The 23199-nt window shown below is 38.8% G+C and overlaps 1 protein-coding gene across 1 annotated transcript in view; it reads left to right on the forward strand.

Moving 5' to 3' along the window:
- Positions 1 to 23199, forward strand: part of CD109 (CD109 molecule) — an 81793-nt gene that overhangs the window by 33879 nt on the left and 24715 nt on the right. Inside the window, exons 9-24 of the mRNA XM_055811019.1 lie at positions 607 to 742; positions 1626 to 1735; positions 3440 to 3679; positions 4026 to 4127; positions 4222 to 4284; positions 5764 to 5940; positions 9188 to 9340; positions 10094 to 10168; positions 10615 to 10675; positions 11220 to 11355; positions 12126 to 12243; positions 14943 to 15056; positions 15267 to 15485; positions 17339 to 17483; positions 18472 to 18648; positions 22778 to 22859. Of these exons, the coding sequence (XP_055666994.1) occupies positions 607 to 742; positions 1626 to 1735; positions 3440 to 3679; positions 4026 to 4127; positions 4222 to 4284; positions 5764 to 5940; positions 9188 to 9340; positions 10094 to 10168; positions 10615 to 10675; positions 11220 to 11355; positions 12126 to 12243; positions 14943 to 15056; positions 15267 to 15485; positions 17339 to 17483; positions 18472 to 18648; positions 22778 to 22859 (2108 nt within the window). The remainder of the gene's footprint in view (positions 1 to 606; positions 743 to 1625; positions 1736 to 3439; positions 3680 to 4025; positions 4128 to 4221; positions 4285 to 5763; positions 5941 to 9187; positions 9341 to 10093; positions 10169 to 10614; positions 10676 to 11219; positions 11356 to 12125; positions 12244 to 14942; positions 15057 to 15266; positions 15486 to 17338; positions 17484 to 18471; positions 18649 to 22777; positions 22860 to 23199) is intronic.

The raw sequence follows: 23199 nt of genomic DNA on the forward strand, positions 1-23199 counted from the left end.
GTTGTAACCTGGAACATGAAATTTAAAAAGGCATGCAGTTTTGTTCTGAAGATTTAAAAGTAGTGATAGATTCATGGCATCTTTTTGCAAAATCAAGCATTCTACATTTGAGCTGTGGGCTACGTTTGAAGCAGGTCCAATTTCTGCTAAATGGTGTGCCTGTCATTTTCTGTTGGCTGACTTCAGCAGTTGGCTGACTTCAGTGCCTTCAGCAGCACTTAGCCTACAGAAGCTCTGAGCTCAGAGATACTGCATAGGGTGTACCACCCCTCCTCAAGCAGGGATCTGTTCATTGTATTTTTCTGTAAAACATAGGCACCACTGCTCTGGCCATGTAGAAGTGTGGGTAATTCTAGTTATTAGGGGAAAAAAAGTAACTTTCTCCATAAGGCATTGTTGACTCTAAAAAGTAACGAACTTCTGGATTTGATAAAAATTGTTACTGAAAGCAAAAAGAGGTCAGTGTTCATAATTCTCTGGTGCTGACCCCCCAGAACTTGTATGTGGGGAGAGTACAGGACTTAATCAGAAATAAGCTGTTGTAGATGGAAAGACATCCTTGGCTTTGCTGGCTCAACAGTTGTTTTTTTTTTCCCTGAATTGCAGATAAATGGATCTGTGAATATAACCTGTAACAAGCATACGTTGCAAAACTTGAATGCTGATCAGTTGTGGCACCAAGGTGACAATGATTACACAGAGCCAATAGAAATTATCGCTGTGGTCACTGATTCGCTTACAGGTATGTGGTGGTGTCATGTGTCATGTCTTCTGAGAGAAATCCAAGGAGTAGGTGGTACTGGAAGAATTTAACTGCTGTGTAGAAGGGATTGATTGGGGTGCTAGAAAAATATCATGTGCTGATGGCAGTGTGAACCATATACATGCAAATATATTATCTGAAAAAAATGTATTATCTGAACTATTGCTTGCCTAGATATTATATAGTTTAACCAGCTATTAAGTCAGTTGAATACAGTTCTGTGCTCAATGGTTTGTATATAACCAAGAAATAAGTTCAGATGGGGGCTTAAAGTCAATGACCGATCACTTTTGATGAGAAGAGTAGGCATAAGAACTGCTAGCATTAGCCTGGGTTTTACAAACAATTTTAATCATAAACTTACCTTACTTGTTTGTTTGTAAACCACATCAGTAGAAAGAGTTCTGCCCCAGTTTGTCAACTGTCTACCTTCTTCTAGACTGGCTGATTTGCAAACTGAGCCTTTTTGTTCTTGTTCCACTGCACCCTGCTTATTAGAAAAAAATAATTTGTACCAAATTTCTGCCTGTCCTAGAAACTAGGTTTCATTACAGATTTTTTTGTAGTAACCCCAGCAAGGTGAAGTTGGTTGAGTTGGGATTCATGAGTTCCTTCCTTGTGTCACTCTGACATAGTCTGTGTGGAGTAGAGCAGTATGTGGTATGGCTTACTTAACATTGTGGAAAACATTGTATACCACCTTTGTACTCATCCTTAGCTGGAGGGATGAAGAGTGATAGGAGTGGAAGTGGTGAAAAATATGATAGAATTCTTTAAAAATCATGGACACTGAATAGTAATACTGCTAAAGAAATATGCATGTTAAGAGCATGTTGTCTAAACACATACAATTATTCAACAGGAATCTCCCAAAATTCAAGTACCATCATATTTCCAAAGCAAAGTGACTATTTTATTGAATTTATGGACTACTCTAGAGTTATAAAACCTTCTCTGAACTTCTTAGCTACTGTAAGTTCTTTTTTTTTAATTACAATCTGTGCATAAACAAATGTGAATTCCTCTCCTGTATATTTGCTTAGATGCCAAAGTTTGCCTTGAATTTTTAAGTATAATTTACAGACTTGTTTTCAAATTACCTCTTTTTCATGATACATGTTGGCAAATACTAAACTTAGAGGCATTTGCTTTAGAAAAGAAAAAACTGGCAGGGAATGCTATAGTGTTGGCAGGATATATTTTATCGTTTCTCAGCATTGTTATGGAAGAGGAATCTTTTCAGTCTCTAGCTGATTGTTTTCCATTAGGTGACTGTGCATTAAAAAATAATTAGTTGTTGAGTCCCAACCCTCCTAATAATATTTGTGTATGGAAGTGTGTGTGTATACACTCAGAAATATATACTTTATTTAATGAATACGTGTAATTAAGCAGTTGTTGGAAAATTCAGTAAAACTCATCAGACATTGCTTTCAAGTGAAAGTGTCTTTTATGCCTTCTGTCCTGTCTGTCTTACACCAGCTGCAGTTCTCTCTCAGAAATATTTCATGTTCTTCATGCTGTCCATAGTCTGCGTTCAATATTTCTGTATTTAGCAGAGGTTGCATATTGCGTCACTGCATTTTGCTTGAAAAGGGGAATTGACTTTACAATTCTTGAGCTTTACTGTATAGAAATCAGACCTAAATACCAATAAAATAGGCTGAATATACACCTTCAGAGTAGATTGGCTCAAGCCATAGCTTTGTGCTAGCCTGATCATTGGGGGGTTTGGTTTTCTTCCTTTTCATTTTCTTTGTCAGTGTCCCAGTTTAACTCCAGCTCTGACCTGCTGCTTCTTTCTCTTCCAAAGATAAGCTGAGTGAGAGGTAGCTGAGGCATTTAGCAATGCTTGCAGCTGGCAGAGAAGAAGGTGTCAGTTATGCTCCTAGGAGAGTATCAAGGAACAACTACTGCTATTACTAGTAAGTGGAGATCTGCATATGGTGTACAAAGAGGATAGGAAAATAATGGCAGAGGAGGAGAGGTAATGGAGTGACACCTCTGGACTGAAAAAGAAAAGGGAAACAGTTTGGTACTTGTAAACGTAGAAGTTGAATTTTAGAGTGTAATGCAGAAGGAGAATGGGTTTACTATAGATGAGAGTGTGCTTGGATGTGGGAATAAATGTTGATGTAAGCTGTAGTACTGATTGATGGATACTGGAGTGAAGAAGGTGCAGATTGTGAATTTTGGGCCTTTTTTCAGCTCATTTGATGAATCTATAAAGACATCTGACTTGGCACCATCTCTGCTCATCTGACACGTTTTCCTGCACATGAAGTAATGTTAGGTTGTCCTTTGTTGTGATGGTGAGATACAAGTGATAAAATTAAATATTAGGATCTGTATCATTTGCCTGCGAGACAGGCATTTTCAACAAGAAGAGTAATTGGGAGAGCTGAAAGGCTCTCCTTTCAGTTGCCTTAAAGGTCACTTTTCAGTTCCATCTGTGTTGCTTTTGTTCTCTTTGCTCCCTGGAGTTAAAAAATAATTTTGTTTTTGGATGACTTGCTCACCTGCAGTGCTCACAGGGATTAAGAATAAAGTTACTGATATGTGAGAAATCTGAGGATGCTCTTGTTTTTTTTGATATGATGTGAGTGCATATATATTGTCATAGGTTATATGTTGTGCATTTTAGAATTACCTTGTTTTCTGTCTTTTTGCTTTTAGCTAAAGGTGACACGTTTTGATAGCAACCAGCTGACAGCTGAAGAGAGGCAGAATCTTGTCACAATCACTGCACAACAATCAGACCTGCTTTTTCACCAATCTTCACTTTCTCACCTTGAGAATGAGGCAACAGAGGAGAGAAATCTGACAGTCCATGTCCTAAATTACACTGTCCCAGAAAATGGAATAATTGATATTGAGTTTCCAATCCTGTCTGATACAAAAACTCTGAGAGTTCAGGTATTGCTTTGTAATATGTTGTTTTCGAGCAGTGACACACCAAATTGAGTGGCCTGAGATCAATGACTTGCTGTTTCTCCCATCAGTAACAGCTGATACGTCACCTACTGTTATTTTCCTTACCTCATATTTATGTTAGAGCTGGAAAGAGATGGATCCTGTCTAGATGTGATCTGATAATTGTACCAAGGTAACGGGAAAAAACCAAAATAGATATCCAGAGCAAGCAGTAAAGTGGTCCTGTACTGCCATTAAGGCTGCGATGTTCTTGTGAACAGTACCTTATACGTGATCACCACACAGATTTTTCTGTTTTGTTAAGAGCTTTGTTTTGCCTTGTCTTCAGGCAGAGTTCCTCAGCAGTAGGACCGACATAAGTGTCTATGATGTGTTCAGCTCCCCCAGCCAGACTTATCTCCAGGTTAAAACAAAAAGCCAGGATATAAAGGTACACTCTGAGACAAAACTTGCCAGTTTAAGAACGGTTCAAGTTACTCATTATGTTTCCATACTCATCCATATGAATTATGTGCTTTTCCTAGGCTGGGAAGCCTTTTGAGGTGAGCATTGCAAGCAACAAGCCAGTGAGAGAGTTCCACTACCTGGTAAGTTGCTGGTTTTACATATAGGGGCAATCCAAGATGACTTTTACCAACTTGAAAAATACTCCAGTGAGTGGAATGTGACTGTACATTGGAGAGAGTCAGTATTTTTCATTGTGCTTTGTGAAAGAGGCACAAAAACTTCCTTTCCACTAAGATGGTCCTTTTTGAAAGAGAGCTCCATTTCATTACCTAGCAGAAATGCCCCTGGCACTGTAAGGAGGTGCTCTCTGGAAAAAGTGTGTCTCTGATTTGGGTGTTGGGTTATCTTTGGTTATAGATGTGTGAGACAAGACACAACTGTGAGAGCAATACTGTCTCTTGACTGTGCAGAGCACCCATGATGGGAGAAGGGGCAGGGATGTCCCAGGAGTAGCCCAAGCTGGGGCATGTCAGTAAGTCCTGTAGGTGCAGGTGGAAGCAGGGGGCTGGTGGAGCCTATATGCATCGTCAGGACTGTCAGGGCTGAGCCTGCAGGCACAGGGTAAGGAGAAGACCTGCCCGCTGAGGAAAGAGATGGCCCAGTGAGCAGGGTGGCATTGTTAACAAGGGAACTTTGTAGGAAGCATTTTAAAGTAAATGGCTTGTTTAATGGCTCAGCTGCTGTACTGTATTTTACAGCATCTGGATTGAAGGTTTTATATATACCATCATCAGTCTCCCCTCCTGTCTTTAACTTGTACCTGTCTTGTGCACAGGCTACACCATAATGGTCATGGTAACTACAGTTTACAGTTCTTTTTTCTTTCAGAGACTTTAATAGTACACTGAATAAGGAAGACCTTAGGATAATATGAAATGTAGGCATTCATCTGTATTTTCTGAAATAGAAATATATTCTAGATTTTTAAAAAATCAGGTTCGTGCAGTCAAAGGCAGGGAATTGCCCTTCGTGGCTCTGTCTTCATTAGTCAATGGTATGGTCCAGTAGGAACTGATTTAGAGTGAAAAAGTTGATGCTGTGGGCCTGAACTCAAGATGTTTCAAGGTACCTTCAGACTAGCTCTAATCTGATCTGGTAAATGAAGGCCTGTTTTTAACTGGAACATGTTAGAGGGCCCCAGTTCACACTCTCCATGGTGCAGACTGAAGTGTGGTAAGTAGGGGTGTTTGAGAGATTTGCTTTTAAAACTGTGTTCCTGATCCAAACTCAAATGCTATTATAGATGACCCATGTGACCTAGCTGTATTACTGTTGTATTTTTAAGTTCTCATAGCATATATTGTGTTGTTCCTCATCATTGTAGTTCTTGTCCATAGTGATAAAAGAGTTAAAGCATGGAAAAAATCTATTTCTAATATATAAATATTACATTACCCTCCTGTTCCACACCCAGTCTTATAGAACTGGTCAACCACATAGTAAAATAAATAAGTCACAGTTACATGTCTCTTCTTTTAACAGTTATTTGTAGAAGGAATTGCAGACCTTCTGGCATATTGAGATACCAACAGATTGTGTGTTTCAATTTTCCATTTCAGGTGTTATCTAAGGAGCAAATTATGGCTTTTGGCACAAAGGCTGCAAAAACTTTCACTTTAACAGCAGAAAATTCCTGGGCTCCTTTGGCATGTATTCTTGTATTCTACGTTGATGAGCTTGGAGTGGTTGTAAATGATGCTCTCACTGTCCCCATTCAGCCTATTTTGGATGACAAGGTAACTGTATTGAACTTGAGTCTGAGACCATGATTTTGTCTGTCTGTTGCAAGGTAAACAGTATTTTAGGTCATACGATTCTAAATGTGAAAAGACTTCCTCACTGAGGATCTAACCTGAGCTTTGTGTAAGTCCTTGGAAAGGCTTTTGATAATACCAGTGCAGTTAGGATCCAGCTATTGCATATCTGAAAGAAATTTTTACTAGCTCTGTGTTTTCCACATAAACAGGTGCACTACATCTCCTTGTGTTTTTAATAGTTTGGTCAATTATTAAACCGAAGATTGCTCTGGGCCAGTACAGTGGAAAGGCGCTCATAAGTGCTCTAAGTGTGGAACTGTAAATGTTTATGAAGACCTTGTTCTAGCCTGGCAGTGGTCACATTGTACACGGTGTGTCATCAGTGAATGTGACCAGTGTTTGTGTATGATGTGACTGTGCGTACTTTAACTCAAAAACCTTGAAGAGCAGTGGGAAACCTACTATTGTAGCAATGAATTGATTTTTCCAAGATGAGATTTGGTCCTTTGTGCAAATAAAAGCCTCGGTGTGCTTTTTTTTACAGGTGAGACCACTCAAAGGCTCTCAATGGGTTCAAATTCTTCCTCCCCTATGGAAACTTTGACACTTACAACCAGACATCAGTAGGGAGGCTGCTTGTCTTATTCCTGCATGAAAAAATACTCCATTCGCTTTGTGATTTATCCAGACTCAGGATATGAGCATTGTTATCACAGGATGAGGAAGTGGAGAGGCAGGATGGTGAGAGGGCTGTAGGCACCCATTTTGTGGTTATGGCTATTATCACAGAATCACAGAATGGTCAGGGTTGGAAGGGACCTCTGGAGATCGTCTAGTCCAACCCCCTGCTAAAGCAGGTTCTCCTAGAGCACATTGCACAGGGTTGTGTCTAGGCGTCTCCAGAGAAGGAGATCCCACAGCCTCTCTGGGCACCTGTCACCCTCAAAGTAAAGAACTTTTTCTTCATATTCAGATGGAACTGCCTGTGTTGCAGTTTGTGTCTGTTGCCTCTTGTCCTGTCGCTGGGCACCACTGAGAAGAGCCTGGCCCCGTCTTCTTGACACTGGCCTTTAAGATATTCATGGACACTGATAGATCCCCTCTCGGTCATCTTCTCTCCAGGCTGAACAGGCCCGGCTCTCTCAGCCTTTCCTCAGAAGGGAAGAAATGTTATTATGTAACAGTGTCTGAGGAATCTAAATAAATAGGAAACAAGTAAGATGATTTAGTTGAAACTTCAGAGTTTTAGGGTAGATATAGGAAGGTATTTCTAATGACGAAGGCAAAACTCTTTGGTTCAGCCTTCTGGAAACAAGTTGAAATATTTCCACTGATTGCAGTGTCCACAAATAAGATTGCGTTACATTTTGTAGCAATGAGGTAAGGCCTGATCTTGAAAATGCCGATTTGATTAAGTGTAGTTTATGGATGAAAAACATGATCGTAGGGTAATATACTGGGAGGATGAAAAGTTGAGACAATACATTATGAGAATTTCAACCCTGCTGTATTTGCTGCATTTCACTGGATAGTGAAAAAATGTAAGATAAGGAAAGAACTGATTTCAAAGGCTTCAAAATTTCAAGCTATTTCTACTTCACCATTTCAATGCTAGCCACTGAAATTAATCCAGTGCTGTGGAAAGCTACTTTTTGTGTAATTTGTAGCCTTGCCAAGCATTTAATTTCTGTAAATGAGTTGGTAAAATCAAATATACAGAGGTGCACTGCTACAGTGAACCCAGAAGCAAAGCATTTTTCTGAGTAAATCAATGTGATGCTCTTTTATAGTGAAGGACATGGTGCTAATCCCATTATATTGGCAGCATCGGTTGGTTTGGTGTTGGTCTGTGATTTTCATACTGAATGTGCTTGGAAGATACCATTACACAGATTTATCAGAGGAAGGGTATAATGAGGCTGTAGTTTCAAACATCTAATACATGTATTTACATGTAGGGTCAGGATTCAGTTGCTTAAGCACAGACATCTACTGTCCTCCAAGAGGCCACAGTGTATTCAAGATGTCATCATTGGGACAGGTGGATGTTTCAAAGGTCCTATAGGAGACCTGTCCCTTTCTGGAATGAGAGCTGAGGATCAGACAGTGTTCTGTGGGACATCTTAAGTGTCCAGTTGCCTTCAAGTGACTGAGTCTCATCTCTGTGTGTGAGTTACGTGTCTAAACTCTGTTTACATAGAATCAGTTACCCCAAAAGTGTGGTTTGAAGTTATTCTTCCTGGACTCCAGTTCCTGCTGCAGAAGGCTTAGTCATGTGTCCTGTCTGGCACTACCACTGGACATGTCTTGGATGCCTTTGAATGTCTCAAACGACACTTAAGTGCCAATGTTTATGTAACTGAATCCAACCCACAGCCATTTCGGTCTGTGGAGCTTGTAGGACTGTTTTATTCACTGCCACTTGGATTTATGCTTCGTGCTGAGCCAAACGACTATCTAGTCTCCATTATTTCTTTTGACTGTGTGTGTGATGGGAGCTTAAAGATTGAACTGAAACATGGTCAGCTAAATGTAGGAAATTTAAGTGTGGACCTCAATTCTACCTTGTGACTTTGTAGTAACGGTGGTTTGATGAGGGAAGAGAGTAAAACTGTTCATTTTAAACAGAAATTCTGCCTTGTCCTCTGATGTAGTGGGGATGGGATGCATTAGAAATACCTTACAGCTGATGACCCTTCCTCTCTTCAGTACCCCAAGGAAGGCATCCTGATGCTGTACTAACCTATTTATTTCCTTCTTCCTTACCCGTGCACCTATTACATATATCCCTTTTCTATATTGATCTCACTGTGGAACTCTTAGTTGTAATCTTCAAGGGCTGAATTTTTCCCCAAAATAATCTTTCACTAAATATGTTAGGTGCTGTGTTGTGCACTGATGAACAGCAAATTCATTTCTTTTACTGCCCTCAGCTGTAGAAACTGCTGTGTCCTGGTGGGTCAAGAGGTTGCTGCTTGTATGCTGAGAGCTGGTTGGAATGACAGTGGATCCTGATGCTGACTTCCCACTAGCCCAGGGAACTGATGAGTTTGGAGAGCAAGAGCGCAAAATGAATGCTGTAGTCTTTTCGCAAAGGTCCTAGGAAAAGCAAACCCAGAGTCTTACTTATAGCTAATTAAACTAAGGAAATGCTTCCTTGGAGTTCTTAGTAGCAGTAAATATCGCTGTGTAATTTAAAGCAATACTGTTTTTCACTTTTTTCTAGATTAAAATCTCTTGGAGCAAAGATAAGGTCAAACCATCTGAGAAAGTCTCCCTTAAAATCAGTACAACAGAACCAGGATCGGTAATTGGACTTGCAGTTGTTGATAAAAGTACAAAGCTTCTAGGAGAAAGTAGTGACATAACAGAAGATTCTGTAAGTAAATGGGAAAAAGTTTTCATTATTGTATATACGAAATATTTTCATGGAAATGTTATAGTTTATGTGCTGAATAAGTAATATTCTTTGGACAGGATTTTTATTCCTTAATTATGCAAATTTTTTTACTTCCACAAGTAGTTTATCAACACTTGCGGAAAGAATGGAAAAGACTGTAAGGCTTATAAGGTAGTAGGTCCAGCATTTATAATTTGAATTAATACTTTATTGTTCTTCCATTTGATAAACTGCTCAGTTAACACTTGGCAGTTTCTTCTTTCAAAAAAGACAAAAAAGTCAGAAAATCTCCCTACTGATTTGTGCTTTGTGCTCTTTAAAATTAGTAATATAAAAAAAGAAAAAAAATATTTTTTGAAGAGCAGAATAAATTATTAATCTTTTTGAATTCCCTCTAGTTGCAGAAGCTCTAGTACATCAACAATTTGAAAGAGCTTACAATATACGTCATTCTTAAAGTGCTCAAATGACATAGCCTAAGTGCTGCAGAATATCAGTGGACTGTAGGCTGTTATTTTAGGCTTGTTATAGCCTTGGTCACTCTTCCATTAATCATGAAACCATTGCAGCCTAATCTCCTTCGTCCTGTCTTGGATTCTTTTCTCTTTGACATGAGAGCTAAGCGAGCTGCTGCTTGAGGTACAGCTCTATGAATTAACATCTACAACTGAAAGTTCTGAAAAATGTGAATTTGCATTCAGTCTTTGTATGATTTTGTTTTTCTTGTCTTAGATCTTCCATGAGCTCAATTTATACAGCACAATACAGTATTTCCCCCTGGTCAGAGGTTCCTTCGGTGTCTTTCAGGTACTTTTTGTTTATTCTAAGCTGGCTTTTTTACTTACTGCTTAGTGATTTGAACATCTGGAAGACAATGCCCTTTTTAAAGTTCGCAACTGTAGACAGCGTACTGCTTTCATGGCTTGATGTGGGTTTTGAATTGTGACAGTTATCAATATGTAAATACTCTGAATGCAAAGAAATATGTTTATACTTTCAGAAATATGGATTGCTTTATGCTTGGTATTATCTTCCCTTTGAAAAGTTTTCAGTCTTTAAGGCAATATTCAGATACAGATGATCTCAGTTTTGTTGGTTCCTGTATATTAATTGCTTTAGTTCTATGATTGCTTTATTATGATGACTTTTTTTTCTTACAAAAAAAAAAAAAAAGAAAAGAAAAAGAAAATAGATAAGTACTGTTGATGTCCTGAATGTCTTGTATTGAGATATACTGTATAAATTTTATCTAGAAATGCAGCCTTTGGATATCAACTGATGCAATTCTTGAGGAAGATAAGGAACATTTTCTTTGTAAGTAATAAAAATAAGTGTAGCTGAATTTAATTTACTGAGTAGGGGAGGAGATCCATGTTTTAGGGCCCCTATTAGGTCTTCTTACTGTATGCAGGCTTCATCCAGCCTTGCAAACTATTACCATTTCCAATGTTCAAGACATACAAAATGCATATGACTAGTATTTTAGAAACTTTGGTTTTGCTGCTGTCCTGAGTGACACTACTTAAAGGCCTGAAGATGAATGGAGCTACTATTTGCCATTCCAGTTGATACAATCCAGTGGTTTGTCATGTGTAGCCATGTTACGCCAGTTCCATAAGCACTCCAGAGAGGCCATGTAGAAATCTTCAGTTTGTGTGAAACATTTTTTACCCAAAAAAAAAAAAAAAAAAAGGCAAGAAAATTAGTTCCTAATGTAGTTACTATATGTAACAAAGCTATAGATTGTTCTCCAAACACTGCAAACACTGTATTAATTTGACTTTTTAAAACTGTATTAATTTGATTTTTCTTAAACATAGATATTTGTAGGTAGGACAATATTTTTTTTATTTTGCAGATGGTGGAATGATACCCATAGAGGATGGTTTTGGTGATGATATGCCGGTATCTAAAAATGGACCTCCTGATTTCAGCAATCTCTATGTGAGGACACATTTCCCAGAGACTTGGCTTTGGATAGACACTAAAACTAGGTATAAGATTAGAAGGAAATGGAAACTGATTTACACTTGCCGTCGTTATTTGGTAGCTTTTAGTAGCATTCTGCAGTGGTGCTGAAGAACATTGCCTAAGTATGTGGTGTTATTTATATTCTGCTACCACCTAGGGGCCACATGTGAGATTGGAGACCCGCCAAACGATGCATTGTACAAAATGCACAAAATAGGACAATGCCTGACTGAAGGCCTTGTAGTTTCAATGGAAACTAGATAAAAATCCTGGACACAAAAGTAACTCTTATCCTTCTGAAGATGGGGAGATAGCAGATAGGGAGACCCCAGCCTTTTTCTCTGGAGTACATGAGAAGACGGTGATTAGCCCGGAAAGGGAAATTTATTCCTGTCTGCACCTAATTCAGTGAGCAGTTCAAACAGATGATAGTCGGATAGAAATCCGACTGGTGTCATGAAGCACAAATCTTGTATTCTTTAAGAGCTGAGAGGTTTGGGAAGCAAGTGTCATCTGGGATTGCTTTAAAGGATATGTAAAATTTGATTACATGTAATGTGATTCAATGTAATTACCTTCAATTAATGTAATTTAAAATAATTTAGACCTTTAAAAATTATTTTGATCCCATCACAAATATTTATAAATGATTAGGAAAATAAAACCAGATAAACAGCGCTTTTTCCACCAAGAGGTTGGATTTAATTTTTGATGGATTTTAAACATTTGTGTCCGCTTAGTGATGTCTGTAAATGGATACTTTTGAAAGTCTGCTCTCCCCTTCTGCCATCAGATCTGACAGAGACACCATAATGGAAGTCATTGTACCTGATACCATCACATCCTGGGTAGCCAGTGCTTTTGTGATGTCTGAAAACAGCGGGCTTGGAGTGACGACTGCTCCAGTGGAGGTACCATGGCACTAGACAGTTTTCTCCTTTAAATGGTGGTAGCACTGTAGATTATTTCTGGAAGCTGTATTTTAGTTCTAACAGCAGCCATCTCCTTATACTAATAAAGTGATTGAGAGGCCATGTGTATCTAAACTGTGAAGAAATCATCATCGCTGAAGATATGTGATACTGTATCTGCCCCCCCCCCCCCCCTTCCTACTCCTCTAAATATCTTGGATTTTACACAGGTACTTGGGTGCCTATTTTTGTTAGAGCACTTTCAGGATGCGCCCCCTTCAGAATCTTTGTATGTAGAAAGGGAGAATGATTGCCTGAGGGCAGTGTGTTTCCATGTTTTCTTGGCTCTGCCAAGAGGGCTTTCCATGAGTTGATAGTGCATGCAGGGGGGTTTGCACAGACTAGCTGGGAAGAGGTGGCTGGGATGGGAGAAACACATTTTATGCTGGAAAGATCATGCCACTCTGCTGCTCCATTAAGACTTACCCTGGGAGCGAGGATGGGAGGGTTGCTTGAAGGTTAAATTCTGGCCTTGCTTTCATTTATCTGTCAAAACTAGTCTTGGAGTAAACATAGGTGCTACTTCTTGGGTGATGTAGCTTGAGGAGCAGAGTGGCCACCGAAAGCTGGCAGTGGGGTGAAATGCTGCTTGCTGCTAAGTTCCTGTCTCCTGAGGCTCTTTTTGTACTTTCAAGTGTTCAAGGAGTTTAGCACTTTAAGCTAAATTCAGGGCTCCTCAGTTTAGGTCTCTAATCTGAGATACCTAATGTACAAGTGCAGTTGTCCTAGGCTCACTGTATTCATGGAAACAGCTACTTAGAGTTATTTAGCCTGTTTAAAATAGGAATTACTTTTTGAAACCTCATTTAACTAGTATTTTACATACATTGAATAATCCTCTGAAGGTAGTTACCTCCTTCCATTCATTATGTGAAGGTCCTAGAGAAACTATGTTCCTAAGTGAGACAATTCCACTTAAGTGCCTATAGAAAGGTTGAAATGCTGCAGGATTTCCAGCTTGATGCCAAGGCTAGTCCAAGCGTAGCTTGGAGACAGCCATTTACTCATTTAAGTTCTCATGCCCTCAAATTCTTGGGGAGGGGCAACTTTTGGGATCCAAACCAAGATCTAGGTCCAGATTTCATAGTTGGCTGCTACACCAGACACAGAACATGTGCTTTGAACATCCTGATCATAACTTCATCACAGAATTTGGACCCCAATCGTAATTTTGTGGCTAAGACTCCTTTGAGACTGAAGTCATGATTCTTGTTTCTTTCACTCAGCTTGGCAGATGTGGGACAGAAGGAGGAATATTTTTCTCATTCAGAGTGTATGAAAGTATATACTTGGACTCTCATTCTCAAATCTGAGAAGGCTGCAAGTAGAACAGATGTTGAGATTATTATTTAACTAATCACTCACATGCACTGTTCAGTGCTTCATCCTCTCTGGGATGTTTAGATTGCACTTAAGAGTTCCATATGCTGAAACATATTAATCAGTACCATATAGAGAGGCAAATAAAAGAAATGCATGAAAACAGTAATGGGGAAATAGATAAGTGACATCTGCATGCTTAATGGCATTTACTGCTTTGCATCTTGGTTTTTTTTTGACTTCTACTACACAGTGTCGATAATTTTACCCTATTGTATTTTATTGTAATATACCAGAATATGTTCTAAAAATTGCAAGAGTTTTACAGAACAACAAAACAAAAAAGACAAAAGAAAATAAATACATAGGGAAGAGCGAACCAAAAATTCTCCATCAGAACTTCTCTAATGACTAATATCTAAAGAATTTTTTGACACTGAAAGCTTTAGCAAACAACTTTTCAAAGTTTAAAAGGAAAAAGTTGGAATATTTGCTAGCTAGAAAGAAAGCTGAGGGGTTTTTGGATCTGAAACTCAAGACACTTGGAAGAATTTTTTTTTATGAAAACCAAATGAAAACCATTTCTAGTTGACATTTCAATAATAAAGGATATCATGCTTCAGCTGTTCTTATTGTACAGATGTTCATAAACAGTGAAATTTTGATCCTGTTCAGCTTGATGAGAGCTTACCACTGACTTCTTGGAGCCAGGACTTCATCCAAACCCCTCTGTTCACAGATAAAAGTAGCTGCTTGCTGGTATATTTCTACAGTTTTTCTTGTAATTAAGAAAAGATGTATTTTTTGAAATATAAATAAAGAACTTATGCCAAGATTAATTTTACAAAATAACACATTTTAAGGTGCTGGTGAATTACAGAATTTGGGAGAGTTAGTTGTTTTGTATTCCAATATGCAGTTCTGTATTGACATGGAGATAAAGCAACTGGCACATTCCTAATCATCCATTACTTGTGCACTCAAAACAGTTCACATGTACCTTAATGAGCTGTCAGAACAGATCACAGCTTCCAGACTTGCAGATGATAGACTCTTAGCCCCAATTCAGGTGCCTGTATTGGAACTTGCCCTGTGAAAGCTGCCAGCAGCTCTCATCTGAATGACGCTGCTGCATTCCCACAAAGGTGCTAATGACCAGAAGCATCTTTTGCTTCTGCTTCAGCCCTGCAGTAATACATTTTGTTAACTGTATAGTACAAGTAAACATACTGTGTCATCTGAATGTAAAAGTGATCAGAAGACAAGCTGTATAGTCATTTTCATGCTAGTAGGGGTTCATTGCTGATTTTGTTTTGCAGTTAGAAGCTTTTCAACCTTTCTTCATTTTCCTCAACCTTCCATACTCTGTCATCAGAGGAGAGCAGTTCATTTTGGAAGTGAACATCTTTAATTATTTGAAAGAAGAAGCTGAGGTAAAAACCCAGACTCTTTGTACTTAAATGTTACTAGACACTGCAGAGTTTTCATCACTGGTGGAGACCATGTCTTTCTCTTGTGAGAACTTAATTTTCTTCGGTGGGCAGACTATAAAGCTATTTATACACAAAAAAGGTGGCAGCTTATGAAAGCGGTTCTTCAAAATTAACACTATTGTATTGCAAATGTTACTGTATTTACTACAGGTTACTGTGATCCTGGATATGAATGATGCTTTTGAAATTATTCTAACATCCAATGAAATAAATGCTACAGAAGATCAGCAGTCTGTATCTGTACCAAGTGAAGATGGGAAAACTGTTCAATTCGCAATCAAGCCAAAAAAGTTGGGAGAGATTCCCATCAAAGTGACAGCAATATCATCTGCTGCTTCTGATGCTATCATCCAGAAAGTTTTAGTAAAGGTAAACAGTCTGCAGCTTGGCTTGTTCCTGAAATAAGTTGTTGCCTAAAATAGACAACAGTGGGCAGCAAAAATGCAAACCAATTTACTTGTCCGCCTCTTGCTTCATAAGGTTGGTTTTGGGTCAGGTGGCTGTAAGTCGAAAGCACTTCTTTTAAAATAATTTCTCCTTTAAAATTCTTTAGATCTCCTTCCAGGAATTAATGTATAGATCTGTTCTACAACAGATATTTGTTCAACAACAAGATAGTTTGTCAAATGCTTCTGAAAGCAAGGTGAAACCTGTTTGTGCATCAGTGAACCCCTGCTGCTAAGATACCTTAATAATCTGGGGAGAGTGGGCCAAATACATTTGTTATGGATAAGTGCAATCAATTTTGCCATACACTTGGTTTTAGTTCAAAGCCTATTTTATATGAACATTTATGTATTTTGCTAGTGGTGGAAATCTAGCCTCCAGACTTTCTGATAAACCAGAAACTGGTAAGACTGGCCTGACTTTGGACATCGAAGTCTGGTTCGTGTTAGGCTCCATTTCAGTGAATGATAGTAGACATTTGTACATCTTATCCTAAAATAAGTGCTTAAGATCATAGAATCAGAATGGTTGAGGTTGGAAGGGAGTAGCCTTACCTTCTTACTCAGGGCAGGATAGACTACAGCAGGATGCTCAGAACCTTGTACAGTCAGGTTTTTAATTCCTTAAGGACAGGGCCTTCACAGCCTCTCTGAACAGTTTGTTCCAGTGTTTAAACACTCTCACAGTTCAAAAAGTTTGGGTTTTTTTTTAATAGTTGAAAGGAAATCCCTTTATTTCAAGTTGTGTGCGTTGCCTCCTGCTTTGCTATTGAGCACCTCTGAAAAGAGCCTAGCTCCATCATTACACCCTGCCATAAGGTATTTATACACATTGATGAAACCTCCTGAACTGTAGAGGAGTGAAGCTGGGTTAATTAATATTGATAACATACAGCTGTGGACTGGCTTCAGGGGCGGTGGGTTGGCTGATGTAGACAAGATGCAGCTGTGGCTGGTTCTGTTAAGTGGTCGGGCAGCCAAGGAAGAAGCAGAGAGAAGAAAAATAGAGAGTGCTCCCTGCATGAGGAGAGACTAGGAGAAGGCAGCAGAGGGACTGGTGTGAAGAATATGATAGTATGTGATGGTAAAAGACTTTGTTGCAGCTGGTTAGTTTTGAGAGTGCTGCGACACTGGACCTTTTCTTCTCCAGGCTGAGCAGAGCCAGCCTCTTCTTAGACCCCTTAAAACCACTATCTTGCAGGATTGTGAGATGTTTTCCAGTGGAGCTACTTACTGACCTTTCTGTTGAAGTTCTGTTGTGCAGAAGAGAATAAAAGCCTGTTAGACTAAGGTGTAGGCTGAGGACAGAAACCTATTTATTTCCTCTGCTTCGAGGACAATTTTTCTTAAGGGATTTTTTCATGCACGAGGAAGCAAAACCTTTATGTCCATGTACCTAACTTCAGTTTAAGTCCTCCTTGTATGACAGGCTGTAGGATTGCAGACAGCATGAAAGATACTACCTCCAGCCTTGGCATGTGCTCAGCCATGGAGCTCTGTGCTTGGCCTGGAGCTCACTGGAATCGGAGATGCTCTCATTGACTTTGTGGGTGTATTTTTGTAATTCACATGTAGTAGTTGAGGTAGGTCTTCATAATGAGAGAAACATTTCTGTGTCAGTTTGGAGAGGCCAATAGCTCAGGTTCTTGATATGTTAGCTGGCAGCACAGAATACCTGTCAGTGTTTTAGACCCCTCAGTACTGTAACCATGCAACTCCTGTCCTAAAAATAACAAACTGTTGGAGATTACAGTAATCCTATCTTTATTTTAATAGGCTGAAGGATTGGAACAGATATATTCTCAGACCGTCCTTTTGGATTTGACAGAGAATAAACCACAAGTAGTGTCAAAAACTTTGGATTTCACTTTTCCTTCTGATGTTGTAAGTGGCAGTGAGAGAGTGCAGGTCACTGCTGTTGGTAAGGTTTATCTTATTCTGTCTCCATCTTTATTATTTACTGGTCAACTGTATTTTTTTTTAAATACTTTTTTGCCAGCTGGGCTTTTGTTGAACTCAGTATCTAAAATATATATGTCCATAATCCAGCTGCTGGCATCTTTGCCCTGTAGGCATAGGTGGTTTTTAAAGAACAGAGCAGTTGCCAGTACTAACTAGAAGTAGTAAACTATGTCAAGTAGAGCAAGTAGGCTGGTATGTAATAACCTGAGCTACCCTAGCTGGATTTGCCAGAGCTTCTTTCAGAGCCCCTGCTGAATAACCCTTACAACATTTTTGCCCAGTATGGCTGTTGCTTTATAGATTTTTAGGGAACTGCATTCATTTTTATGTAATTGCTATATTAATAGGTTGAATCATTAATTCAAAATAATTTATCATCACGCATTAGAATAAGTGTAAGAAAACTTTATGGATGGAATGTGTTATTCCTTTAATTTATGTAATTTGCAATATTGTGGTATTGACTATCTGTTTGCAGAGTTAGAGGGGGAGTCGGATTTTAATAAGGAAGGTCCTGCAAAGTTTGCACATAATCCTGTTTAAATTTTGCTTGTCTGCAGAATAAAACCTAAAACCTGACTGATGATTGTTTCTTGTGACACCTAGGCTTTGGTAACTGTAGGTGAGAGATGAAATACAGGAATTTTCAAATATGTACCATTATTGAAACATTTTCCAGGATTAAATATCTTTTGTTTCTTCTTCTTTTTTTTTTTTTTTTTAAATGGTAGCTGTTTGAAATTACTCTATTTGGAAAGGTCTGTGGGGAGGTGGGTCAGTGGGCACAAAGTTAATCAGAAGATGAAGTATCTTTTCTGCCTGGTTAGTGGTGTTTAGTATAAACGTTCCTAATGTATTTTCTTGCAGTTTAGATGATACCACACTTTTTGTGTATCTATTTACTTGTGATAAGCTCTAATTTATTTTCATTACATTTTATCTTTCAGGTGATTTACTTGGGCCTTCTATCAATGGTTTGTCATCACTGATCAAGATGCCTTATGGCTGTGGTGAACAGAATATGATCAATTTTGCTCCAAATGTTTATGTTTTGCAATACCTGACTAAAACCAGGCAGCTGAGAGAGGATATTAAATCAAAAGCTGTATCATTTATGAGAAAAGGTCTGTATGCTTAAAGGCAAGGTGTTAGATTTTTAAGAACTCTTACTAGTAAAAAGATATCTGTGACTTTGCATTTGGTGCTTGAAATACTGCTCTAACTTGAAGAAAAGCTCATCTTCTCTTACTTTTCTGGGCTGAAAGAATTAAAGAGCAAATGGTTTTGTTTACAAGGACAAGTTTGCTCAGAAAAAAACAAGCTGTTTTTAAGTAGTTACTTTTTTTTTAAGACAAAAAATGCATTTTAGAAGGTAATTCTTAGGTATTTCCTAGGTGATTGTATTTCTCCTTTGCTAGAACTGTAAGCGAACATTTCTGACCTCTGCTTGAGGCACAGAGGTTGAAAAGTAGTCAGTGGGCAGAGTGAACTATATTCATCCCGTGTATGTATCTGTCTTCAGTGACACCATCCCCATCCTGCCACGTCCTTGTAAAGCTCAAGGAGTTGCGGTTGCTCTGGTGGCTGTCTTTCACATACCCAGGTTTTAGACTTGATCAGAAGTGAGCTCTGTGCTGGAGATGAAAAGCTGGAAAATTTTAGTTAGACATTGTTGTATATTTTAATTAGGAAATACTGCAAGGCGTCACAAAGTGTGGAGAGCTTAGTTGCACTATGCCTCTCTGTGCCTTTTGGATCAGGCAGTGTCTAACTGCGATGTACCACGCTCGCCATGTGTCAGTCTGCATGCTGAGAGCCTGGTTCACAGAGAGGAATGAGTTTATCCTCATGTGAGCTACACCCCTACTAAGGTGCTATGATGACATTTTCAAATGTTTAAGTCTCAGGGTTTTTTTTGTTTTTTTTTTTTTTGTTGTTGGGTGTTTGATTTATTTTTTTTTAAGTTGTTGACATTTCCCTTGGAAAAGACACAGCTCAAAATAATTTTTCCTTTCATCAAGATCCCAATTTTCTGTCAAAAGCAGTAAAAGCAGTTAACTGATTTTTTTTAAACCCTTCCTACTACACGATTTAGTTGAAAAGTAAGGGGGGGAGAAGAGATGTGTTATGTAAACAGCTACTCTGAAGTTTGTAAGCAGTCTGCCGCTCTTTGAAGCCTGACTTTTGCTACCATAATTTTTCTGAAGTTTTCCAGTATTGTATTTATTTCAAAGCAAGTGAAAATTATAGGATTAAATGTCACATATGCAAAATATTGTGTTACTTAACTTGTTCCTGCAGCTTTGAATTTAGGTACATGTTTTTAACACTATAATAGCAAAACCAATTAATGTGCTGAAATATTTGTAAGCTTAAGATAGAAAAGAGCCACAACGTGAAAAATACTCTGGTTTTCTGCTTTATTTTAACAATTGATTTCAGTTGTTCCACTGATTCTTTTTGAAAGGTAATCTTAAAGTTGAAATTTATCTTTAGTTTGAGATGTAACTTTTAGTTGCTCAGTTTTTGATAGGATTGTCAGGAAGTTTAATTTAAAATAGATTTTATTTCAGATGTCAGATGTCAGAATTCACTAAATATTTGAAAACATGACCTCATAATCTGAAGTAAATATAATTAATTTTAGGGCTAAATGCTTGTGAGAAGAAGGGATCATATAGCTAGCAGAGACTGCTATACGATCTTTGTTTTAGCAGTCTTTATTTACCTAAAACAAAGGCAAAGTGAAAGAAAAGGTGCCTTTCTGAAGGAAAAAAATTCCTTCAGTTGTGGGAATGACAGATCACTTCTTCAGAAATAAAAAAAAATCCTGGTTTGTCTGAAAACTTTGGTGCTAGACCCAAAGCAAGCAATGAGTTTGAGCAGTATATCCAAGCCATTTGAAATGCAAGACCCTTTAGTTCTATCACATATTCCTGAAGCCTGTTCTGTCCCAGTGCACTCTCGGCCTTGCTCAGTGAGCCTCCTGCATCTCTTTGGTTCCAGCTAGTCCTCTGGGACTACTAGTGTACATCATCATAATAGGATCCATCTTTTCCTTGCTTTTCCACTTGAACGTGTTGACATTTGAAGTATTGTTTTTCATGTTTGATTGGAATGAACGCGGTGGTTCGCAGCCCCCAGGTCTCCGTTCCAGCATTTCTGCAGGCTTCCCCATGTGTTAGATACTCTCATGTTTGGAGACTTGCATGACTGCAGTGGGGTTGGCATTGAGAAGAAAGCAAGCTAACTGCAGGAAATAGCTGTGTGATCGCTCCATCCTCCCCCTGGTTCTGCTCATCTTTCTGATCCCTCCCAATCTTAGACAAATTCGGAGATTAATTTATCCCTGTGTAAGGGCTGCTCAGCATTCTTTGTTAAGCAGGCCATTGGTCTTAGTTTTGTGCTTTTACGCTACCAGTGGGATGGTGATTATAATACATATTGCTTGTCCCACAGAGAAGTAGACCTCAGTTCTCAAGCCTTGCAGTCAGATACTTTTGAAAAGGAAGCAATCTATTTGTGTGTGTGTATATATATATATATATATATTTGTGTTCCTCATAGCACGTTATTTTGAGGCTTAAACTTTGACTCTTGCTTCCCTTGGTGAGAAATGCCATTTCTTCCTTTTTCCTCCCACTCAGGAGGGCTTGACTTCTCAAGGTCATTAACTGGGATGACAGATTTTTCTGTATGGGAAAGATTCACCAGTTTTAACCATGTAATCAACCACTGTTGTCATGTTAATACATTATAAAACCCCTTTATTTAAGTTTGATTTTTTTATAATAAATTTGAAATTGTGATTCCAAACTCTTCTAAAGAAACAAAAACTTAACCTGATGCTACTGGGATAGGAGTTTGTATGGGAAAATGCACTGGTATACTATAGCAGCTCAGATTCACGTCTTTATATGTCCTCTATAATACAGAGACCTGACTAGGATTTCATCTTACACTGTAACTTAGATTGAGGTACCAGGCCATTTGTTCCTCAGTAATTAGTGGTGTGGTTCGCTCACTGTGTATCTATATTCCGGATAGTATGTAAACAAGTAATTAATCCTTTATCAGTGAAAGCAGAGAACATTTTGGATGGGAACGGTTGTGGCTGGATGGACCTCATGGGACATATTTAAAATCATTAATTTGTGTAGGACTTAGTGATGGTTGCCTGAGGGTTTTCCTTCTGCCTGGCTGATTCACTATTGTGTCTGTCAGGTGTTAGACTAATGAATATACTTTCTTAATTATAATAGCTAAAACAGTAAAGCCAAGGAGAAAGACAAGGTGGGAGGAAAGAAGAAAAGATGTCTTCCAAAATGCTATAAATAGATACAGTTATTGTTCTGGATACACAAATGGCAAGCAAAATGTAAGGGAAGGAAAGCTTTAGGTATCAGGAACTACAGTAAATAGCATATCATAGAAAGCTCTTAATTTCTTAAGATTAATGAACATTGGTTCTGCAGTGAAATCGGCTATTAAGGGTGCTGCTAGGTGGTTGTGAGCAGCTAGTGAGCCCTGTGGGGGCCCTTTTATTATAGATATTCAGCAGTCAGGAGAGAGCTGCACTTGTTCTGGATACTGAAAAATCTTTGGATACATTTTGAATGGGTCCCTCTCAGGATTTCAGGACCTTCAGGTCTTTTGAAATTTTTTACTCATTTCAGAACAGCTTCTTCCAGTGTGCTTTTGTGCTAGCTAATCCTTTGATTTCACAAAAGCAAGCTGCTGAAAGGGTCTGCTTTGTAGCAGCATTTGTAGCTTTGCTGTACCCTTGCCCTTCCAGTTGCAAAAGACTTCATTTTCGCTTGTGCTTCCTTCTGCTGGAAAGATAGAGTGCTTCTGTAGGCACATATAACTCCAGCTCCCCAAAGCAATGAAGCATTCAACTATAGCTGCTACTCCGCTCTGCGCTTGCTGCTGCACTCCTGAAGCCACCGAGTTACGTGGGAGCATGTCTCTCTGCACTGAGCTGTCGTGTTTGGGTGGCAGATGAGTGGGAATGGGAGCTTCTGGTTCTGCTTTTATAGATGGATCCTTAGTGTTACTGCTGCCCACTTTCTCATCATCTTCCTTGCAGTTTTGTGTGTTGCTACATGTTTGGGACATTTTTTATGAAATACAAGCTCAGGTTCTGCCCTTCTCACCCTTAGAAAGTGCCTCGCTTCAGATGAGCAGGCAGTTTGTGCTGGAACTGTCATGAGAGGGAAGTGTTCAATACCCATCTCTGCTTTTCCACTTCAGGCTACCAAAGAGAGCTGCTTTTCCAGAGGGATGATGGCTCGTTTAGTGCCTTTGGAAATGAAGATCCCTCTGGGAGCACGTGGTAAGTAGTTCTGCCAGATTCACTGTAGAATTTGAGTATTTTAGATACTTTCCCTGCGACTAAAATTTTTTTGTGAAGCTGGTAAAAATTTCCAGTTGTATTAGCCTTCTGCCTGGTTTTCATTAGGTGTTTAGGCCAACTCTAAGGTCATCCCGCTGGTTAACGTGCTGTCAAAGCCATTATTAGGGCAAGACTTTTTCATTTCACAAAAGATGAATGAGGAATTACTTTAGCCAGGGGACTAGCTTGGTCTGAAAATTTTTGTGTTGCTTTCCTCAAAGGAATGAAGAATAATAATTAAATGACTTACTCTTGCAGTTGACTGAAACCATTTAGGGCT

This window comes from Falco peregrinus, chromosome 7 (assembly GCF_023634155.1).
Source record: "Falco peregrinus isolate bFalPer1 chromosome 7, bFalPer1.pri, whole genome shotgun sequence".
In the NCBI taxonomy this organism is placed as follows: Eukaryota; Metazoa; Chordata; class Aves; order Falconiformes; family Falconidae; genus Falco; species Falco peregrinus.